Genomic DNA, 20759 nt, shown 5'->3' with positions numbered 1-20759 from the left:
TACCGTCCATGGTGCGGCCGCGAGCCCCAAGCGCCGCAACCAGGGAACAAGTGCGCAGGCGCGGAGCGGGCACCTCTGAACCAGGAAGCAGCTGTTCGGGACACGCCCCGTCCGACACAGCCACGAACTGCAGCTACTCAAGGCGCCGCGCCCGCTCAGCCCTCCCTCGCAGGAAGGCGAGCCCCGCGGGCGTCCAGCGGGCGATGCCTGCTGGGACGGATGATCCTCGAGAGGTCCCGAGGCGGCCGTCCCGCGGAGCACGACGGGAACTGCAGTTCTTTGCCGTTTAGTCGGAGAAAGCGCGCGCAGTCCCGGCTCTACAGCTGCACGCTGAGGCGGGGGCTTTTCCTGCGGGGCCTCTGCTCCGCCCTTCAAAGATGGCGGCCCTGGCTGTAAACAAGGCTGGGGCCGGGCCGGACGGCAGCCGTGGAGCCAGTAATAACCGGGGTCCGACCGGCACCGCCGTGAAGGTGAGACGGGCTGCCCGCTGCTCGGCGTTCTCCGACTTGCGGTCTGCCTCTACTAGGTCCGGCGAGAGGCCTAGCGAGGGTTCTCCGGGGCGGCGGGGTTTTCCTGAGACGGTGGGCGCCGGGAAACCGCGGCGGGAGGGCCTCGCTGCCTTTCCATCTCACTGCGGGACTCCGGTGAGCGGCTTCGAGGCGGGAGGCGGTCAGGTGGCAGCTGTGCCCTAGCTCCTCTCGGGAGGGCTGCTGCGTGCTGCTTCCGTTTGGTCTTTTTTCCCTTCAGTCTGGAAACAGATGGTATCTTTTCTGAAATCGTAGGTTCTTGAGTGTGGAGTCTGTGAAGATGTGTTCTCTTTGCAAGGCGATAAAGTTCCTCGGCTGCTTCTGTGTGGCCATACCGTCTGCCATGACTGCCTGACCCGGCTTCCCCTTCATGGTAGGGCTGTCCGCTGTCCTTTCGATCGGCAAGTTACTGAATTGGGTAAGAAAGCTTTAGTCTGAATTTGTTAAGACCATTTATGGGGAAGTCTCTGGACTCTCAGGATGCACTAGAGACATAACAGCACATCAATGTGATTAAAATCTATTAGTCTGCTTTTTTGTTAAGCACTACTCTATTTATACATGTTAACAGAGCATTCTGCAAAACGCTCTTCAACCGTTCACAGAGGTGCTTAGCCAATCAGAGCCGTGAGATGTTCTTTCTTCTTCTAAAGAGGTCCTTGGTTTCATGCTGCTTATCTTGCTCCACAGCTGCTGCTCTGAACAGCTTTTTTCTTACGTTCCCACAACCAGTCAACTCAGAATGTTCAAAAGACTAGGAAGTCTTCGCAAAAAATGTATAAAAGCCAGTTTTTATTAGTTGGCTGGCATTGTGTGGTATCAGACAGTCGACAGCACTGATTTGGATGAAAATGGATGTAAAGGGGTTGGTACAGTAAAATGCATGACTAGATAATGTGTGTGGATAATACGTAGAGCCAAAAAATATGAAGATGCTAGTTGTGGTGTTTGTTTTGCAGCATTCCTTCTGTGGAATGCTTTTTTTATTTGAGAGAAGTGAAAGAGATCTCTCAAATGTTAAGTAATGTATCTTTATCTTCTCCTTGAACATAGGCTTGCAAACATCTTATATGTAAACCTGTATTTACAAAGTAACTGGTTTGTTTCAAATCCCTGTGTAAGGATACTTTAGAGGATATCAGTTTCTTGTTGCCCTGAACATTAAATAAACCATACAATTATGTAAGTTGTTTCTCTGTCAAACAAATTTGTCTGGATTCATGATGAAATGACAATAAACCTGTTCTTAAACTATATGATAATTCTAAGTGTAATGTAGCTTAAATTGGCAGGCCATCTACAGGGATTTTATTACTTTAGAAATGTCTCTGAAGAGCCTTTGAAAGGATCAGATATGGCTTTTATTCCAGAGTGGGAGTCTGTTTCAGGCAAAAGATGGCACATGCTTGTGATTGTCTATTCAGCATAAGGTTACAGAGAAAACAAGTTACTAGACAAATTTGTGTCAAGGTTAACTTGTGAACAGAACTGTCTGTAGTAGCTTTGAATAGCACAGTGAATAAAAATGTTAGGATGAAGGAGAATCCATGGAGCAGGATATCTTAAATGTAGTAATCCATGAAATAAATGTACAATTATCAGATTAGCATGAGTAAGTATTTACTTTGAAGTGAGAGGCTCTGCTAGAGTGAGAGGAATTAAAGCATTTAATGGAAACAAAAACTCAGGAAAGAAACATCAGCATGATGCGAAAGAGTTTTGTTTGTGGTAGGAGAGGTGTGAACGGTATGTGATTAAAAGAGTCTCACAATTTATTTCTTTAGCCATGACTGTACATTTGTTCAGGGTTTCTGTATGTATGCTTTAATAGGGAGTGTGCATTAGTCTTGCTGTTGTGAAACTTCAGAGTGAGACAGCACTTGTGTCTTATAATCTGAGACCAGAGCTTTTTCTTGTAATTGGGACGTTGTCACTTTGTGGCTCTTACTGTGTGATTTCCACCTGACAATTGAAAGCAACCTATAGTAATTTTTTTGAGTTTCAGATTTAACAAAAATGCAGTTTTATAAAAACACTAAGTTTCTTCATCTTATATAAAATTCGTAGTTTCTCATGAAACACAGTGATGTGTTAAATTTGCAAGGCTTCTACAGAAAGGAAGATGGAAGGAAAGTTGCAGCTTTCATTTCTAGAAAAGTAGGCTTGCATCTTACTGGATCCTTCTGGAAAGAAGGATGATATGCTGTGACCAGTCATTGCTCAAAGAAAAAAGAAAAAGACGGAAAATTTCAGCAAAACAGCTTGAGAGTCAAAATGTTTCTGTGAATAAAAATGTTCTGCCTAATAATTTTAAGCGGAAGAGGGTCATAGCCACATTTCATCTCATCTATTCTGTAAGGGCTGTCTCAGGAAATAGTACTTACAGCATGTAAAAATGTGGTGTGTTATGGGCAGCATCCTGTCATGATCTCTCTGAGTAGCTTGTGCATTTGTTGTCTTGTCCTAATCACCTGTTAGTTACTGCTGTTATTAAATTCAGCTGTGGTTCTGTTTCATTCAGTGATCTCAGAAGTGAAATTGGGAAGGAGGCATGGCAACCCTGCATCTGATAAGAGCAACTTCTGGTTCTTTCCTCCCCTCCATTTAGGAACCTGTTAGGAAATTAGCTCTATTCCGCTTTTACTGAGTCTAAACTCTGGCATCTAACTAAATCTAGATTATGAGATTGCTGTCCTGAGAAAGTTCTGTTGAAGGAAGAGCTGGGTAATTGGGGCAAAAGGCTATTGTGTTGAACAAATTGTTAAGATACTAACTACAGATTTTTATGAATGCTTTTAAGCTAATGGAATTTTAAACTATACATTTAAACAGAATTACTTGTTTTTCCTTGCTCTTTCTACTATCACTCAACTCTACATTTGTCTAAGTGTTCAGAAGGATTCTTAAGCACTTTTCAAGAGATACCCAGAGATTTTTAGGAAGGATATCTTTTCTCTGTTCTTATTTGGGCATTTGGTTAAATATGCTTGCCTTCTAGATCTAGAAAACAGACAAAATAATTCTAACTCTGGCTTCTCAAACAATCAGGATTTCAGAATATGCAAGGTCTGCAAGTAAAAATTGACAGTAACACTTACAAAGCCTTTTTCCTACCAAATACACAGGTTTGGGAGAGTAGGCAAATCATTTCTAACAGTCTTCTTTCTCTCTTCTCCTTCATATATGGGATTAAAATTTTTCTGTGTTTAGTTTTTTGGTGTGTGTGTGTTTTTGTGTGCGATGTTTGGGTTGTTGTTTACCAAAATACATAGGCCAGGGAATTTTGGGAAGTACGTGGTTATGTGGTAGCTTTGGAGGCCAGCTTTTTCACTTTACCTGAGCAGCTCTGCTAAGGAAACCTTTCGGAGTTTGTGGCTCAGGTGAACTCTTCCTGCCATCATCATGTTACAGAGCTTGAACTACTTTCTGTCATTAAAACTTGTGTTCAACTAATGTATTCAGACTTTGGTGTACATCATCAAATCCATCCCATTGACACTGTTTATATATTCTTTTGCTAGAGCGCTAAGATAAAACTTCAAAACATTGTGCAAGAAAATGCAGCTGTGTAATATAATATCCCTTCTGCTTTATTCAAGTATTTAGATGCAGGTGGCTCTTTTTATTACTCCTGTTATTTATAATTTTTTTCCTGGACAAGCTTCATGCTCTTGAAAATGTTATTGTATTGTTGGCAGGAGTCCATCATAATATCTTCAACAGCTCAGTCTCTGTCTCATTCCAGGCAGACATGCTTCCTGCTAATCATATATTACTCTTCTTTACGGAAGAAACTGTCAGATTGTGTGGTAGTTTTGTAATGGGCACAAACATCCCTTTTAGGCACGGAGATGAAATCACTAGACTCTTCTACACTTGTGACCAAAGCAGAGCTTGAACTGAAGTTAAGAGACTAAACAAATGTACTTACACAACTTATCTTTCGGTGTTGTTTTCTTATTGTAAAGTATATGCTTACTACGCAGCAATTGTTTAATGTATTCAGTTCAAAAAGGAGCAAATAGGCTTTTTCTCAAATAATGCAAACTTTGATAAATACCATTGAAATGAAATGTGAGCTTCTGTAAAACAGTGCCTATTTTATAGCTGCTTATTTGCTATAAATTCTGCTTTAGTAGATTAGTTCAGATGTTTACGTATAAGTGTTGCCTGTTTTTCTGTGTCTCCAAAGTTGTCAGTGCACTAACGATGCATAGCATATATTAGCAAACTTCAGCATTGGTTTCAATAAATCGGAATGAATTTGTTTCTTCTAACACGTTTAAAATCTGAACAGAAAATAGCTTGTAAGACAGAATAGCAACAGACATATCTTTCCTTTAAGTTAATTGTGCTTTTTTTTCTGACTTGACTTTCTCTTCATGCTAATTGTGGAAGAGGAGTACATGATTAAGATCAGATAATGGAATGTACACAAAGGGCAGTACATTTAATAAGGAAATTTTTCTTTTAATTTTTTAATTAACATAAAGACTTTCATAGAGTACTCTATAAAAATTGAACAGCTTCTTCATCTTTCAGCCTTACCCAGTATTTGATTAAAAGCTGAGAAAATGTTTGGTAAGCAGGTTTATCCTTTTGGTAAGTCTGCATCCATGTATATTGTTATTAATGGCTCACTGGATTTTTGAGAGCTACACAAGTATCAGTATTCATTATACGGGTGTGCTATTAATGTGCAGGTATTGTACTGCAGTAACTGAAGTTTGTGTGTAGTCATTTTAGTATGGGATAGTGTTACTCTAAATACTGTAGGAGAGAACCATCCAGATGCTTTCCTGTAATTGCTTTTGGGGTGTTCGTGTCCAAAAGTCTGTAAGATGGAGTGCCAGAAAATCCAAGCTCTGTTTACAAACTGGTTTGACAGTTTAGATTCCTAAAATGGACGTACCATTGTGTATTTTTTCAATTTGTAGGGAGAGATTACTTTTTTTAATCTGTTTTGGAAAAACACTATTATAATGATTGGAGTGCTTGTGCTAAAAAAATAATGAAGATGACTATGCTTGTGCTAAATGTAGTTGTAAAAGTTATAAAAGACCAGAATATAAACTCCTTCAGAAACTGTGGTGAACAAAAAATCAAACATAAAAGTAATGGGTTTTTTGTTCACATTCTGTTTTAAAGATTGCTGAGGTCTTAAGCTGAATACTGGTAATTCTGCTTGCAAGGTAGAAAATTTCTTCTTTGGAACTGGTAACTGGAGAGAGCAGTGTTGTGTACTTGCTTTGCAGCAAACTTCATTACCTGGTAGGCCTGCTTCCAAAGACAGCAGATTTGCAGATTGCTGCAAATCACATACAACCCAGTCCTGACAAGAAGTTGTTTTTTTGTGTATGTGTTTTTTTTTAACATACAGTAAGTGTTGTTTTGTACAAGTTGAGGGAGTTGGAGGAGAGAATTGCATACACATGCTCCCATTTATAGCCACAGGAAAATGGTTTCCATCCATTTATCTGTATTCTGAAATCCAACTTTTATTTTAGGTAATTCATATTTTGGTTTCAGCCTCTCAGAATAATAGAAATGTCTGTGGGGAATTGTACCTAGAAAATAAAGTTTTGCATGTTAAAACTGTAAATAATATGAAATGGTAAGGTCTGTAAAATGGATATGTTGGCTCTTGTTCACATCCCTCTTCAGAGATGCCACAGCATTGTTGCTCTTGCTTTTACTAGAAAAGTCATCTTAAGAAAACAGGAGGTATTTGTTCTACAGTCTCTTCCAGGCAGCAGTACCTAACCATGCAGTGCAGCTCTACACAGTGAAGCAAGAGTACAGCAAGAAAAATATTGGTGGGCTGTAAAAGCACTTGTATGTATTTTAAACTGGTTTTAAGTCTTAAAGCCAGTCTTGTTTCATAGCTATGAAACATATGTTGTTGTTGTTCTCTTTTGTATTATTATGTATTTTCTTTTCCTTCAATAGCTATGAAACGATACATCAGAATTTATGGCATGTTTGACAGTTCTCAGTACTGAGGGGAAAAGAAGTCTAGGTTAATGGAGATGACGTTTAAATTTCAGAAGGATGCAGAGGGCATGCAGCTACCAGGCCACCACAGGGCATTATAATAAAGGGTGCTTGAAACAACACTTGGAAGAATCAGAGTGTTAAAGTAGCCTGGACTTTCTGTTTGGGAAGATAAGTGAGATGTAGGTTCTGTGAGGTCATGTCAGAGAGGTGCTCCTGTCAAACACCAAATACGTGGACTGAAAATGTCAGGAGCTTTTAGAGGTCGTTTGGAGCCAGCCTTTGTCTCCAGTTGCTGTTCCACTGTCTTTGCACCTGAATTACGAGAGGAAGCCCAGATTTTTTTTTCTGGATCTGGTGCAGTTTTCTAAAATTTTGTTTTCTACATTCATGGTTAAAGCAACATTTAAGTTGTCACTTGAATGAAATGACAAGCCATTTTATTTTTTTGCAATGGCTTAATAAGTAGAAGTGCACCGATAGATCAATTTATGTTCTTGCATTGATATGTTTGCTTGGACTATGAGTATTTGAAATAAAAAAGCACTATGTATGTGCAGTTCTGTCTAGGAAATGCTGCTGCCTGTTCTTATCTCAAGAACACAGTACAAAAGTTTGATAGAGGAGTCTATATCAAGTATACAGATTGTTTTTAAATACAAGAAAGTACTTTCAGGCTTTTACTTAACTACATAAACGTGCATCTGTACCCTGTTAGTACCTGTGAAGTTGCTTATGCGCTGCTTTCTATCATTCTGCTCAAAGCTAGTGAAAACCCTTGTATTCTTTTTCCTTCAGTTGATGACTTGTATGTGCTTCAGTCAGCATCTGTTAAAGGGCACCGTTGTATGATAAAACTTTTCCTTCATTTCAGTGCTCAAAAGAAGTGCCAGTCTGGAGAATATATCCAGCATTACTACTGAATGCTAATTATTTAATTACTTGAGCTTTTCTTTAATCGCTGACTTGTGGCTTCACGAGCTGGGAAATTATTTGTTGTGAAATCATAAGCATTCATAGATTCCATAATATTTGTTAGGAGGGGTTTACCTTATTTATTAACTGTTCTGCCAATTTTGGTGAACTGGATTGTAATAAAATCCCTACAACGATAGCAGGAGACAACTTTTTTTAGTTCATCAGGAAGATGTGTGTTTCTTAGTTTGTCCCTTCCAAATCAGGAACCATGAACAAGTAGTTAGAACCTGTTCCTGTGTTGGTTGTACACACTATATATGAATAACTTCATCAGTGTGAGTTGTGACTTAAACTGATTCCAAATTCTGTGGTAACAAGGTTATGATTTAGGCAGTAGAAATACTCAAAAGTAAATTGGCCTCTGAATTTAGAACAAAAAAGGGCAGAAATAGCTGTATCATTCTAGAAACTTGTAAATTCCACATAAAACTCCTTTAAAAAACGGATCATGCAGCTCACCAAATTTCCGAAAGTTAGTAGTCACGAGTCAGTAGTGGTAGTCAGCTTACTGCAGTTAACCAAACATAATTCTCTAGATGTTGTATGTTCAGATTCTGTATACTTGGTCTTTGAAACAAGCAAACATCCCATTTGAGCAATGTTCCATAGCATCCTACTGAAGTATGTATGATTAGTTTATTATTATATATAATCACTCTTAGAAGAAGGTGCTAGGTATTTATTTTCCTGCATTAGAAATAAGTAATTCTCTCAGAGTAATAGGGGAGAGATTGGAATAGCCAGCTGAAGGGCAGCTTTTAGAAAAGGTGCCTTGTGGTCATGGTTTTCCCTTGAAGCAGTGGAGGCTAGAAATTTCTTGGGCTGCATTAGAAGGAGTATTGACAGCAGGTCAGGGGAGGTGATCCTTTGCCACTTCTCAGCACTGATGAAGACACACCTGGAGCATTGTGTTAAGTTCTTGGTCTTCCAATGCAAGAGAGACCTAAACATGCCCTAGAGAGTCAAACAAAAGGCCTCCAGGATGATGAAGGGACTTGAGAACCTCTACTGTAAGAAAAGGCTGAAGACTAAAGGGACTGTTCAGCTGGAAAAGAGAGGAGTCAGGAGGAAATCTTTAATTAGTTTGAAAGAATACCTGAACAGACGATAAAGAGAGGACAGAGCCACGCTCTTCTCTGTGGTGCTCAGTGTCAGGACAAGAGACTGTGGGCACAAACTGAAACACAGGAGGCTCCCTCTGAACATCAAGAAGCACTTCTGTGCTGTGTAGGTGACAGAGCACTGGCACAGGTTGCCTGGTGTATTTGTGAAGTCTTCTTGGAGATCTTCAAAAGCTGCCTGAGTATTGGCCTGGGCACCCTGCTGGATGTCCCTGCTAGAGGAGAGAGCTGAGCAACATGGAAGCTGACTTCTAGAGGTCCCTTCCAACTTTAGTCACTGCAGAATCACTGAATGGTTAAAAAGCAATGATTAAGTGCTCAAAGTGCTTTATCTTAGAGGTATAATTGCCTTCCAACTAAGAAAATGTTTTTAAGATGCCAATGTTAAAAAAGAAAAAGTCAATGAGTGATATTTTCTTGGAAAACTAATCACTTAAGTTTTTGTATGCTGCATGGCCTATTGAGATATAGCATTTAGCAGCAGTCATTGGGATGCAGTTCTGTGTTTGCTTTTCATCACGTTGCTTCCTCCTAACTTCTGCAACATGAGCTGTAGACTTGAACTGCTTTTCTGTAGGGAATATGACAGGAATCTTTTTTGTTGTTTGAGATAGTTCTGCATATAGGTCCTTCTTTCTGAATGTTGCTTTCATTTTCATTCAGTTTTCTGCTGTCTGCAGTAGGTATTCCATCTTCTGATTCAGGGAGTATGGGGTTAATGTGGGTTCTTCATAGCTTCTGTTAGTGCAGTAGAAATGTGAACTATACGTAGTTATTTAAAATGTACTAAATTTCATGGTGACTGTGCTTTTTATGGTCTTTCATTGTTAGTTATTGCAGATTATTTTACGGATGGCATTTCTTAAGTAGGGAAAATTTGCATAAATAGTAAAATAATTCTATGATGGAAAAAAGAACAGGATGAAATGGTATTGTGAAATAACATAAAAGTGGTAATGGTATCTCACTGGAATTATATGTGTCCTTCTTAATGTTTGTTAAAATCTTGCCTATGCTTCATAAAATTCTCATTGTGTTATTTGCTTGGGCATTTTCTTGTTACCCCCCCCTTCATTTAATTCTTTCTCAAAATTAGGAGATTCTGGTGTCTGGGGATTGAAAAAGAATTTTGCATTGTTGGAACTCTTGGAACGTTTGCAAAATGGGCTTCCTGGACAGTGTGGGGCAGCAGAAGAAGCCATTGGTCTATCTGGAGAGGTACAGATTTTGAAAAGAGAAAAGAACTTTGTTACATTTGCTTAAAATATATCATTAGAGAGAAGAAAATTTTCTTGGCAAGTGTAATTTCATCAATGAAGTTGTTTTCGTTCTGTATCTAATATGAAGATTTTCAGTAATTACTTCATAATTAAATTCTAATGTGCACTGACTAAATCAGAGAAGTTATTACCAAGTGTGTATCTTTCCCTTTTCTAGGCTTTAGATTTTTCCAGAAGGTTACTTGTTTGAATGTTTTATAATAATTTTAGGGTAGTCTTCTAGAACTTCCTAGCATCTCTTTCTGAAGACTTTGAAGCAGCTCTTTTTTCCAGATAGTTGCATTTTTGTCAATATTTCTGCATTGTGTAAAAGGTTCTTTACCAGAAAGGTCTGCTTGTGCTGAAGTTTACATTTACAGAGTCAATTAACCTCTCAATCAATACCCCTCTAGAATAATATTGGAACTTACAGTAAAAGTGACAGAAAGTGAATTTTTTATCTTCGTTAAATAACAAGAACTTAAGTTTTCAAAGTAGTCCATATTGGTGTCAGATCTGATTTTTCTTCCATTGTTGTTGGCATTAAATATTAACAATTTTGGTTTATGTTGGTGTTGTTTTTCTAGAGTATCATTCGCTGCGATGAAGATGAAGCCCATGTTGCATCTGTTTATTGCACTGTTTGTGCCACTCACCTGTGTGCAGACTGCTCTCAGCTTACTCATTCTACAAAGACGCTAGCGAAACACAAACGTGTACCTCTTGCTGATAAGCCTCATGAGAAGACCATGTGCTCCCAACACCAAGTGCATGCTATTGAGTTTGTTTGTTTAGAAGAGGATTGTCAGGCCAGTCCTCTCATGTGTTGTGTCTGCAAAGAGTATGGGAAGCATCAAGGTCATAAGGTACTGCTAAGAGTCTGTTTCTAGTCATACTATACACATGTATTTATCCAATTAAAGCACAGAAGGTTATCAAAAGAGGAGATTAGAATCTTGATGTGACTGTATAGAGGTACTGTCATGATTTTCTTTCCTTTTTCCTTTTCATTTGGAGAACTGCCAGGATAGAAGAAAAACTGTTATGGTTAAGACTACATTAAGTTATTTATAAGTAAAGGTGTTCTGTCCCTTGATTTGATGCTTTTCAGAACTTCTCACATTATTAAATTGCCTGTCCTGAAAGTTGTTATTCATCTTGCAGTTGGTTCACCCAATCAGTTGCATTCCAGCCACCCTTTTGTGTTTAATTAGTAACTATAGTAAACAGGCAAATTCTTGTTTGTACTTATGTAATTGCTAGATGCCTGTCTTAGTTATAGAATAGCATGTAGCTTCTGAATAATTTATGGAATTTACTTACTAGATATAAAATATATAAATTAAGGTGGAAGAGGCGGTTAAGAAAGATATTTATGCTTGATCATTGATATGTTGCTTTTAATTAATAGCATTCTGTCTTGGAACCAGAAGCAAACCAGATTCGTGCATCCATTTTAGACATGGCCCACTGTATAAGAACTTTCACAGAAGAAATCTCAGATTATTCCAGAAAATTAGTTGGAATAGTTCAGCATATAGAAGGAGGAGAACAAATTGTTGAAGATGGACTTGGAATGGCCCATACAGAACACGTATGCTATATTCTTTGGTTTCTTTTTTTTCCTGTCATATTTACTGAATATTTACTGATTGTAATAACAGATAAGAGCTTGTAAGGTTGTTTTTAAGCTTTTAACAGATTAAGATCTTTTTTGGGGGTAGTGAATTATAACATACCTTACTACAATGTGTACCATTTTAAGAAAGTTCTTGGAAAACTATGCGTAGACTTTGTAAGACAGAACTTCAAGTTTTTATGTCTACGAAGAGATTGACACTGCTGTCTCAATACCAAAATCTTATTACTGAGACAACAGAGGCAGTCTTGTAGTACAATCTTGTAGTACATAACAAGACTTTTAGTCTGTATGAACATAGAGAGTCAGTAGGGAAAGCTGTATAAAAGCTACTTGATTATTGAAATAAGTTCTTGAAGGCTCTTGACCTTAACAATGATGAGGCTGTCTGTGTAAATGGGACTAAAACTATAAAGTAGCTAAGCAGACTTGAACGTAATTAAGAAATATGAAAAAAATACACTTGTGCACTCTTGTGGTGTTTCTAATCTTCTTGGTCTCTTGATTGTGACATGGTAGGTACCTGGGACTGCAGAGAATGCTCGCTCATGTGTCCGAGCCTATTTTTCGGATCTTCATGAAACCCTATGTCGTCAGGAGGAAATGGCTCTTAGTGTTGTTGATGCTCATGTGAGAGAGAAGTTGATTTGGCTTAGACAACAACAAGAAGACATGACTATCCTATTGTCGCAGGTTTCAACAGCTTGCCTTCATTGTGAAAAGACTTTACAACAGGTAGGTTGGCAAGTGAACTGTAACATCTGATAAGAGAAAGAGAATGCAGTGTAAGTTTAGGCTGCAAACAAAAAAGTTAGGTGGTACTCTGCATTTTATGTTTTAATTTTAAAGCTGTAACTATATAACATGAGATTGGCCAAGTCCTTCAGTTGCTTTAAATTTGTGTGACTCTGGAGTAACTTCTGGTTGATTTTGAGACAGGTTTTTGGAACAGAGGTGAACAAGAAGGAAGAAAAAGCATGTGGGATTTATGGGAAGGATTTTATAGTTGCAGATGCTAATGCTTTCTTTGAAAATGGCTATGTGAAACTGGCAGGGAAAAAAAAACAGTTTTATACTAAATGTCTTGTTCTTGATCTTTGCACTTACAGTATGAGTAATTCAGTATCAGATCAAATGTGTGAAGAAAGTGAATGTGTAAGACTGTCGGATGCAGTATTATCTTAATGATAACAAAAAGTAAATGGCATCTATAATGAACTGTATGAGAAATTACTTCATTGATGTGTTACATTATTTTTTTTATTTTTATCTAGTGTCTGATTGCATAGTCAAACGTACCTTTAACTCCACAAATCTTTCTGTCAGTAACATCCTGGTATTGATAATGCTTTTTATCAGTTATGTTAGTGCTGCAACTGTATTTCAGCTGAGGACATTACATGTGAATGATGTAAATATTCTAAATATTTAACTTCACTCTCTTCTTAATTTATATTCTTATACATAAATGACTAAGAGATCAAGGAATAACTTCTTTAATACAGAACTGTTTAGTATCTACTAGTACTAGAGAAGAATGGCAAGACCTATGTATTTCTTTAATTTTTAAAGTTTTTCTGTGAATATTTGTTTACCTAAAGCATTTCTGTTTAAAATGAAACTGTTGTATTTATATTTGTTTGGTTCTACTAAGTAAATTATTAAAAGAAAGGTATGCTTTTCTGGTTTTCGTCTATTTAGGATGACTGCAGGGTAGTGTTGGCCAAACAGGAAATTACAAGACTGCTAGAGATGTTACAGAAGCAGCAGCAGCAATTTACAGAACTTGCAGATCACGTACAGCTGGATGCTAGTATACCTGTCACTTTTACAAAGGTATTTTTAACCTCATGATAAATAAAGCTACCAAATTTATCAAGTGCCAGATGTGCTTTAAATGAAAGTAAGAATAACATATCTTCATTACAATGCTGTATTTGTTGCAGGAAAAAAGGACAGTTTAGCATGTACAGCATCTTATCACAAGATGAGTGCTCTCTGGGCAACAAAACCACTCTGCTATGATTAGTACAAGAAACAACATTTAACATTGGCTATATCAGTATATATTTGTTTAAATATAAGCTGCTCTTCTTCAGAGATTTAGGTTAGCATTCATGAATTCCAGAAATATTTTTACTTGGTGGCATCCCAGATTTGCTGTACATTCCGCTCAGACTAACAGTTTGTTTTCCATGCATAACACTTGTAGAATAGTTACAACATTTTTTTAATATTGCACAGCTGTGTTTTAAAAACATAAATGTTAACATATATTTCAGTTTATACCATTCAAAGTAATCTATGTGGGTTGCTCTGGAAGTAATGCCTCCTATTTTATGTTTGCCCATGAAGTTGGAGGAGGATATTGATGCTATGGCAGTAGAGGTTGAACCTTCCCACCAGTATGCCATTACACTTTGTTGCTGTGTGACAGATGGCAGCAGAGGTACTGTCTGACAGAACGGTGTCTGATGTGGAAGTGCAGATGGAGCAAAGGTGTGTCACTGAATTCTTCCGTGTGGAAACAAAGGCACCCATTGACATTCATCAACAGTTGCTGAACATTTATGGAGACCAAACAGTGGACGTGAGCACAGTGAGGTGGTGGGTGGTACAAGTCAGTGAGGCTTCAGCAGTGGTGGCAGTGACAGTGGGCCACTTCTGGTGCAGACTTTTACAAGCACAGCATGCAGACTGTTGTTTGTTGCTAGCAGAAATGCATAGCTACTGGTGGTGACTGTTTGAAGAAGTGTTTTGTATCTAAGGATTTTTCTCACAGTGTTACTGTGTTCTTTATAGCTGTCAAATATTCTGTGGAAATAAATAGGAGGCATTACATTTGGAGTGACCTACATATTTCGTTTAATTTATTAGTTACTGTCTTGCAGTAGCTTTGTGTTCACTGATAGTTTGGGCTATGTATGTGTTCTTTGGTTTTATTTATTTTTTTTATATTTGAGTACCATTTTAATTTTGAAAATAGTGAAATTATTTGGATTTTGATAATTGTGATATTTTTCATCTAGTTAGAGACAATGAGCTTGAGAATCTGAAGAAGTACTCCAAATGATTTTTAATTTTTTTTCTCATTCTGCTCAATTAAGAGGAATGGGATCTGTTACTGCTGAAGTGAAACAGGATTTAAATGTTGCTGTTGAAGCCTTTGTTGTAAGGAAATGAATGCTTCCACATGAATTTTGTCCTAGGCATTTTATGTTAACCATCAGTACTGCTGCGATCATCTATGTTCCAGTGTTCTCTTACGAGACTTCATGCCACATTCTTTTGGAAAATAATTATTTAGAGTTAATTCATTGCGTTTCTATTATTTCTGTAGCAAGTACCTACTTCAGATGTGGTGTATATATATGTTTTAAATCTTTGCTTCTAGCAGTAATCTGAAATGTTGCTGCTATCAAGTTGTAAAAGATTGGAAGTGGCTTGAGGTGAAAAATCGTCAATGGAATAACTCAGTAGGTGGGAATAGTAATACTATGAGAAAACAACGAAAAAGTTATTAAACCAGCAGATTCCTCAGGTCTGAGAATTCTAATTGTTGCAAGCAATTTATTCTTGGGTCAAAGCCCCATGACAAAAGAACCTGAAATATAAACAAGCATGAGATTGGATGTCTTTCTAAAAGACATGATAAGTCAGGCAGAAGTTGCAAGTTCACTACAGAATTTGCTGGACGCTATGGTCTGTGCTATTGCTGAAGGTGATTAGATGATGATAGTGCCTTGTGCTTCTGGAGTTCATCCACTTAATCACTTTGCAAATAGTGAGAACATAAGCATCTTACCTGTTAGGAAAATCAAATTACAAAATCCTTAACTTTCTGTGTGCTGCTTCTTCTAGGACAACAGGGTACATATTGGACCAAAAATGGAAATTCGAGTTGTCACACTAGGATTAGATGGAGCTGGCAAAACAACTATTTTGTTTAAGTTAAAGCAAGATGAATTCATGCAGCCAATTCCAACAATAGGTTAGTCACAACAATTTAAATGTAAGAATTTTCTGAATGCTTTGTTTATGTGTTGTATTTGATTATTTTACACTCTCATAGCACAAGATTATAAAACTTGAATATTTTTAATTTAGGTTTTAATGTTGAAACAGTAGAATACAAGAATCTGAAGTTTACTATTTGGGACGTAGGAGGAAAACACAAGTTGAGGCCCTTGTGGAAGCATTATTATCTCAATACCCAAGGTGAGACTAATAGAACTTTTAAACCATATTTTGTCTTCTAGCTTATATTTCAAAGCCAAAAAGATTATTAATAGAATACTTAAAACTGTTAAAAAAAAAAAAAAGTTTAGTCTAGTGCAAAATTCAGCTGCTAGATTCATGGGCTAAATATTTTAATCCAATTGTTTGTTGTGATAAGGGTGATTCTGAATAAATCCATTAGACAGTTCATGGAGCCAAAACAAAATTAGAATCTGAGGCTTTGTCTGACAACAGACAATGAACAGTGTTCCAAAGTTTGCATGATGAGAAATAATACTTGCAAGATACAAACTTTAAACAGCATTAGAAATGAAAATGCTTGGTCTTTAGGAGCCTCTAGATGGCAACTTTAAAAATTTCTGCAGAGGTTTATAACTTCTTACTTGGTATTGTGGACTTCAGATTCTAGATTTCAGAATCAAGCAGTTTACTAATAAACTTCATTATAAATATTGCTGACTTGCATTTTAATGCTACCCTTCTGTATGTGTTCAACTGTTATTTTACAATTTAGAAAGGGATTCCTCTTCAGGAAATTGCTGTGAATTGCCATAAGAACTTAGGAATGACAAGTGTTGATTTTTTTTAAGTGTTTCATTTTATGTATTATTTATCCTTCACTGCCAATTTCAACACTTTCAATCACCTCATCTTTACAAACTTGAAGACATTTAACTTTGGGTTTCTATTGCCCCCTTAAAATTCACTTTTATGAACACCAGTAGTTATGTCAGCTTTGAAGAACTGTAAGTTGGGATGAAGTAGTAAGCAGTTAACTTGGTGTGTATCTGCAGTACGCGTGTTTGATTTTGGTGTTGTGCTTTCTATTAAAATAGAACAAGTTTAAATTCTGTCTTTTAGCTCTGCCTCTGAACTCTCCAGTTTTCTGGCACTGTGATTACCCTTTGTGGTGCATAGTAAAATTTACTGTTGCTGTGTTGGGTCTATGAAAATCTTCTCTATTATGTGTAGTCCACAGCTCAGGAAAGCAGCACTGGTCTGACTTTTACAGCTAACTAAGACAAGCTGATTTTACAGCTAACTAAGACAAATTGAAACAGGTGTGTGGGAGTCTGTTGAACAGAAACGAATCAAAAATAGTTTGAATGGAGATCCGCAGTCCACACAGGTTAAATGTGATTTTAAACCAAAACAGTTAAAACATCAGACTTTGTTAGACTAGACTAACAACTGAAGAGTTTTTTTTTGTTTAAGATGAATTGCAGATCTTTGTATGAAGTGTATATGCATATATGGTATTTCTCAGTCTTCCTAGTCTTGAAAGTGAAGTTGTGTGCTGCTGAGAAATTTGACATAGAAGACTTCTAGGAAAAAAAAAAAAAGTTGTAGGTTTCAGCTCTTTACACTTTGTATACAAATGTGTGTAAAATGCTTGTTCTATTTCTCTTTTATAGCAGTGGTGTTTGTTGTTGATAGTAGTCACAGAGACAGGGTCAGTGAAGCACACAGTGAACTTGCAAAATTATTAACAGAGAAGGAATTACGGGATGCCTTGCTCTTGATCTTTGCTAATAAACAGGTACTTGTGATTTTTTTTTTTTTCACTCTTTACTTCAATTTATGAAACTCAAACACTCTGAATCCTCTCCTTTAGGAAGGGAATGGTTATGTGAAAAGGATAAAGTGTACACATTCTCCTTATGTTTAATTTTGGAAAATAAATGATACTAGCATACTTAGTAGATTCAGTAGTCAGTTTTTCTTTTATTATAACGTATAGTAAACTTGTAACTGTTTGACTTTTGTGTTTGAAAAGCTTTCATGTGATCCATAACCTCAGTCTAAGCCATCAGTTAAAAATCATTCAAACATAGTTCAGGAGAGTAATTGAGTCTGTCTGATTCTGTTGCAGGATGTAGCAGGTGCACTTTCAGCAGAAGAAATTACGGAACTGTTGAGTCTCCACAAACTCTGCTGTGGCCATAACTGGTATATCCAGGGTTGTGATGCTCGAAGTGGTACAGGACTTTTTGAAGGACTAGATTGGCTTTCAAGGCAGTTAGTGGCTGCTGGTGTCCTGGATGTGGCTTAAGATAAGTTTGTAGTTCACTATTTTGCTGTGTTTGCATGATTTAGGATTTTGTAACCAAGTCTGTTGTCTGAAGAGCAGACTTCCTTTAACTTGGTGGTTACAGAAAAATTTAAGACTTCATGCAAGTGTGGATAATTGTTTCAGTAAGCTTGTGCAGTTAGTCTTTTTGAAACTTCATATGTGTACAAGTAGTGAAATCAGCTAGTTACATGAGTGCCTTGAAATTCTTTTTGGTGGAATTAGCTTGTTAAAATTTTAAATTCTTACGAAGTATGTTTGAATTTATTTAATATTCATAACAACATTACAGTAGTTGATGTCAGAAACATTTTGAATGATTCAGAAATGCTTTCCCAAGAAACTATTCCAAAATTCATAGCAAACTATTAGAATAGCCAGCTCTGACCGTAAGCCAGAAACAGGTGATGCTTCTCTTACATCAAAGAAAGGCATTCATCTAAAGCTTGTGTTGGAAAATTACATCCAGATACACTGCTAGTGGTAAATGTGCCCTGCACTATTTATTGACTTCCCTGTTGCTTGCTGTAAGGAAGCATAACAGGGCAAAGAAAATTGAGAATGGGGAACAGTGTTGTAGTACTGTGCAGCCAGATGGCATTGTTTAGCTGGCTGTTTCCAAGGGGATTTTTTAGTGCTTTTTTATAAGTGTACACATGCTAAATTATTTATGGATAGAATAGAGTGATATTAAGTTGAAAATGTATTGTCAATGCTTGAGGACATAATCTGCCTTCAAAGATTAATTTTACTCCTCAAGAAGACAAAGTTTAGAAAAAAACGAACCACAAAACTCACACCTTTTTGAAGAAGTAGTGTGGTGTAATATCAGTCCATCTGTGTACTCTTATGTAGAAGTCAAGCCTCCAGATAAAGGTAATGGCCTTTCCTTATTAGACAGCATAATGAAAAAAGCATTCACTAATTACAACCTTTACAAGATCAAATGGCAAAATATGATGTGAACATTCTGCGTTTAGATTAATTCTTACTCCATGTTCCACATTCAAGTGTTAACTAGTGTCTTCATTTTCAAAGGTCAGTCATTCATAAGCTCGTGAAATGCAGGTGTAACACTTTAAATTTAGAAAAGGTTATGATCACTTAGTGGCATCTTCCTTTTCTGCTACACATACAATTCAGGTAACAATTTTTCTTCTGACTGATATACATAGAAAAATCTCCTGGCCTCCTCTTCTAGTACGCAGTTCTTGCCCATTGAAGAAACCATGTCCAAGACTCTCTTTATGTCAATAGGAGAGCTAGAAAGAGCATAGCCAATAGATCAAAAGTGGATAGTGTCATTTTTCTTACTGCAGTAGGGGTGAATGAGAAGAACCAGACAGTGGAAGTGATCAGCATTGTTTTACAGATAGGTAGATGGAATTTTCTGTCACAGAAAAAACATGCTGACCTGTGAACCTCACCCAGTAAAGAAAATTTATTTCACAATCTATTATTATGGCTTTTTTTATATTATTAGCTGCTTAATGATCTTTTCCCACTACATACCTTAGGTAAAGCCAAGAATGTGTATAGTATACTTGCACTTTTATTAGAGAGGAAGCAGCTAAAGCAGCTACTTCCACATAAGAACAAATGTTGTTAGTTTTCTAATTTCTTGTATCTCGTGTAAAAAACAAAACAAAACATTAATTGTAGCTTCAGTTTAAGCAGGTCAAATGACTTGGAATGGTAGCTGAAAGAACACTAAGCTTTAAAATAGAAGAAGTTTGTGAAAAGGGCTTCAGTGCTTGTATAGGTGCTAAGAAGGAGTAATAACTCTTTCTACAGTTAACCTGATAAATCTAGCAGATAATCTAACTGGATAATCTAGCAGTTAATCTGATAAGCCTGATAAAAATAGTTTACAATGGGCTGAAAGATGTTTTATCTGGCACCAAGCTGAAAATTGTTCCTCCTTTGCAGCCTGTAAGTTATTGCACAGTATGGTGCTGACTGCTCCAGCATCTACTCAGCCAGATCTAGTTAGTGCCGACTGTCCCTTTATAGCTCTCTTTTTAAAGTACGAACAAGTTCTGCTAAGTGTGGTAGGTACCTTTTCCTGGAATACAGGGAAGACATCTGTTGTTTAGAAAAAACTTGAACCTGTAATTATAGTGGGCATATGCTGGTTTTACATTCCCTTTGAACTCTTGAACTATGATTCTAAATTACTGCTTTAAGATGTTCAAAGTGAGTTCTTGTTTATTGTGTTGTGGTGTTTTTTTTTTTTTTTTGTTAAGAGTATATTTGAGGGCACAGGAAAAATACTTGTACATCTTTTTGAGCACAAAAGATGGCTTGCTTGTGATGTGTGGAATATTACCATAAAGTGTTTTTCAGTGGAATTTATTTAAGGTGACTTCAAGTAACTGTGAAGGTCCTGCACTTGTCTGTGAACTCTTCAGTGTAAACTGGTGCACTAAGAGGTTTATCTGTATTATAAGTTAATACTATATATAAACTGCTTCCGTTACAAATTTAAGCTTGTTTCAGCAGTTCTCTAGAACTTGAGTTTTAGTGTACTGACTCGCACAATGGAGGATTTCCTCAACTAGAACTTACTCAAGCATTACTATGAGGATTATTTGGAAAGACTGATTAATAATTTGCTGGATTTTGGCTTATTTGTGAAATTCAGTGAATGCAACATCCAGTGACAATGTTGTGGCTTTCTTTAAAGAATCCTGGCTCAGTAATAGTGTGCTTAGGCTAACAGGAAAAATCACGGTTTATCATATCACATGATGTGGTGATACTGTATGCTGTCTTCAAACTTATTGTGGATTGTGTGATACTTGAGGATTGTATTCTGAAATAGTTTAATTTCTGAACTGTTGGATGTTAAATAATTTTTGAAGAGAAAGGACTCTTTTAATGGAAATAATTCATGAGCTGCTGCTGCAGTCTGAGTTGCCGAGAAAAAAA

General features: G+C 37.1%; 2 protein-coding genes across 3 annotated transcripts in view; both read left to right on the top strand.

Moving 5' to 3' along the window:
* The window catches only part of ADAMTS6 (ADAM metallopeptidase with thrombospondin type 1 motif 6), a 246452-nt gene that overhangs the window by 109204 nt on the left and 116489 nt on the right, over positions 1-20759 (top strand).
* On the top strand, positions 108-20749 carry TRIM23 (tripartite motif containing 23). Of its 2 annotated transcripts, none has more exons than XM_010725476.3 (11): positions 108-470; positions 783-945; positions 9717-9838; positions 10467-10745; positions 11291-11473; positions 12038-12253; positions 13220-13354; positions 15380-15509; positions 15626-15736; positions 17173-17297; positions 17631-20749. In XM_010725476.3, the coding sequence occupies exons 1-11, from the start codon at positions 378-380 to the stop codon at positions 17808-17810; spliced, it is 1737 nt and encodes a 578-aa protein (XP_010723778.1). In that variant the 5' UTR covers positions 108-377; the 3' UTR covers positions 17811-20749. The 2 variants fall into 2 exon arrangements, with proteins under 2 accessions (XP_010723778.1, XP_010723779.1); XM_010725477.3 differs by having other exon boundaries at positions 339-470; positions 17176-17297.

This window comes from Meleagris gallopavo, chromosome Z, assembly GCF_000146605.3.
Source record: "Meleagris gallopavo isolate NT-WF06-2002-E0010 breed Aviagen turkey brand Nicholas breeding stock chromosome Z, Turkey_5.1, whole genome shotgun sequence".
Classification (NCBI taxonomy): Eukaryota; Metazoa; Chordata; class Aves; order Galliformes; family Phasianidae; genus Meleagris; species Meleagris gallopavo.
The sequence above is the reverse complement of the archived record's forward strand: the minus strand, read 5'-3'. Positions and strand labels throughout refer to the sequence as shown.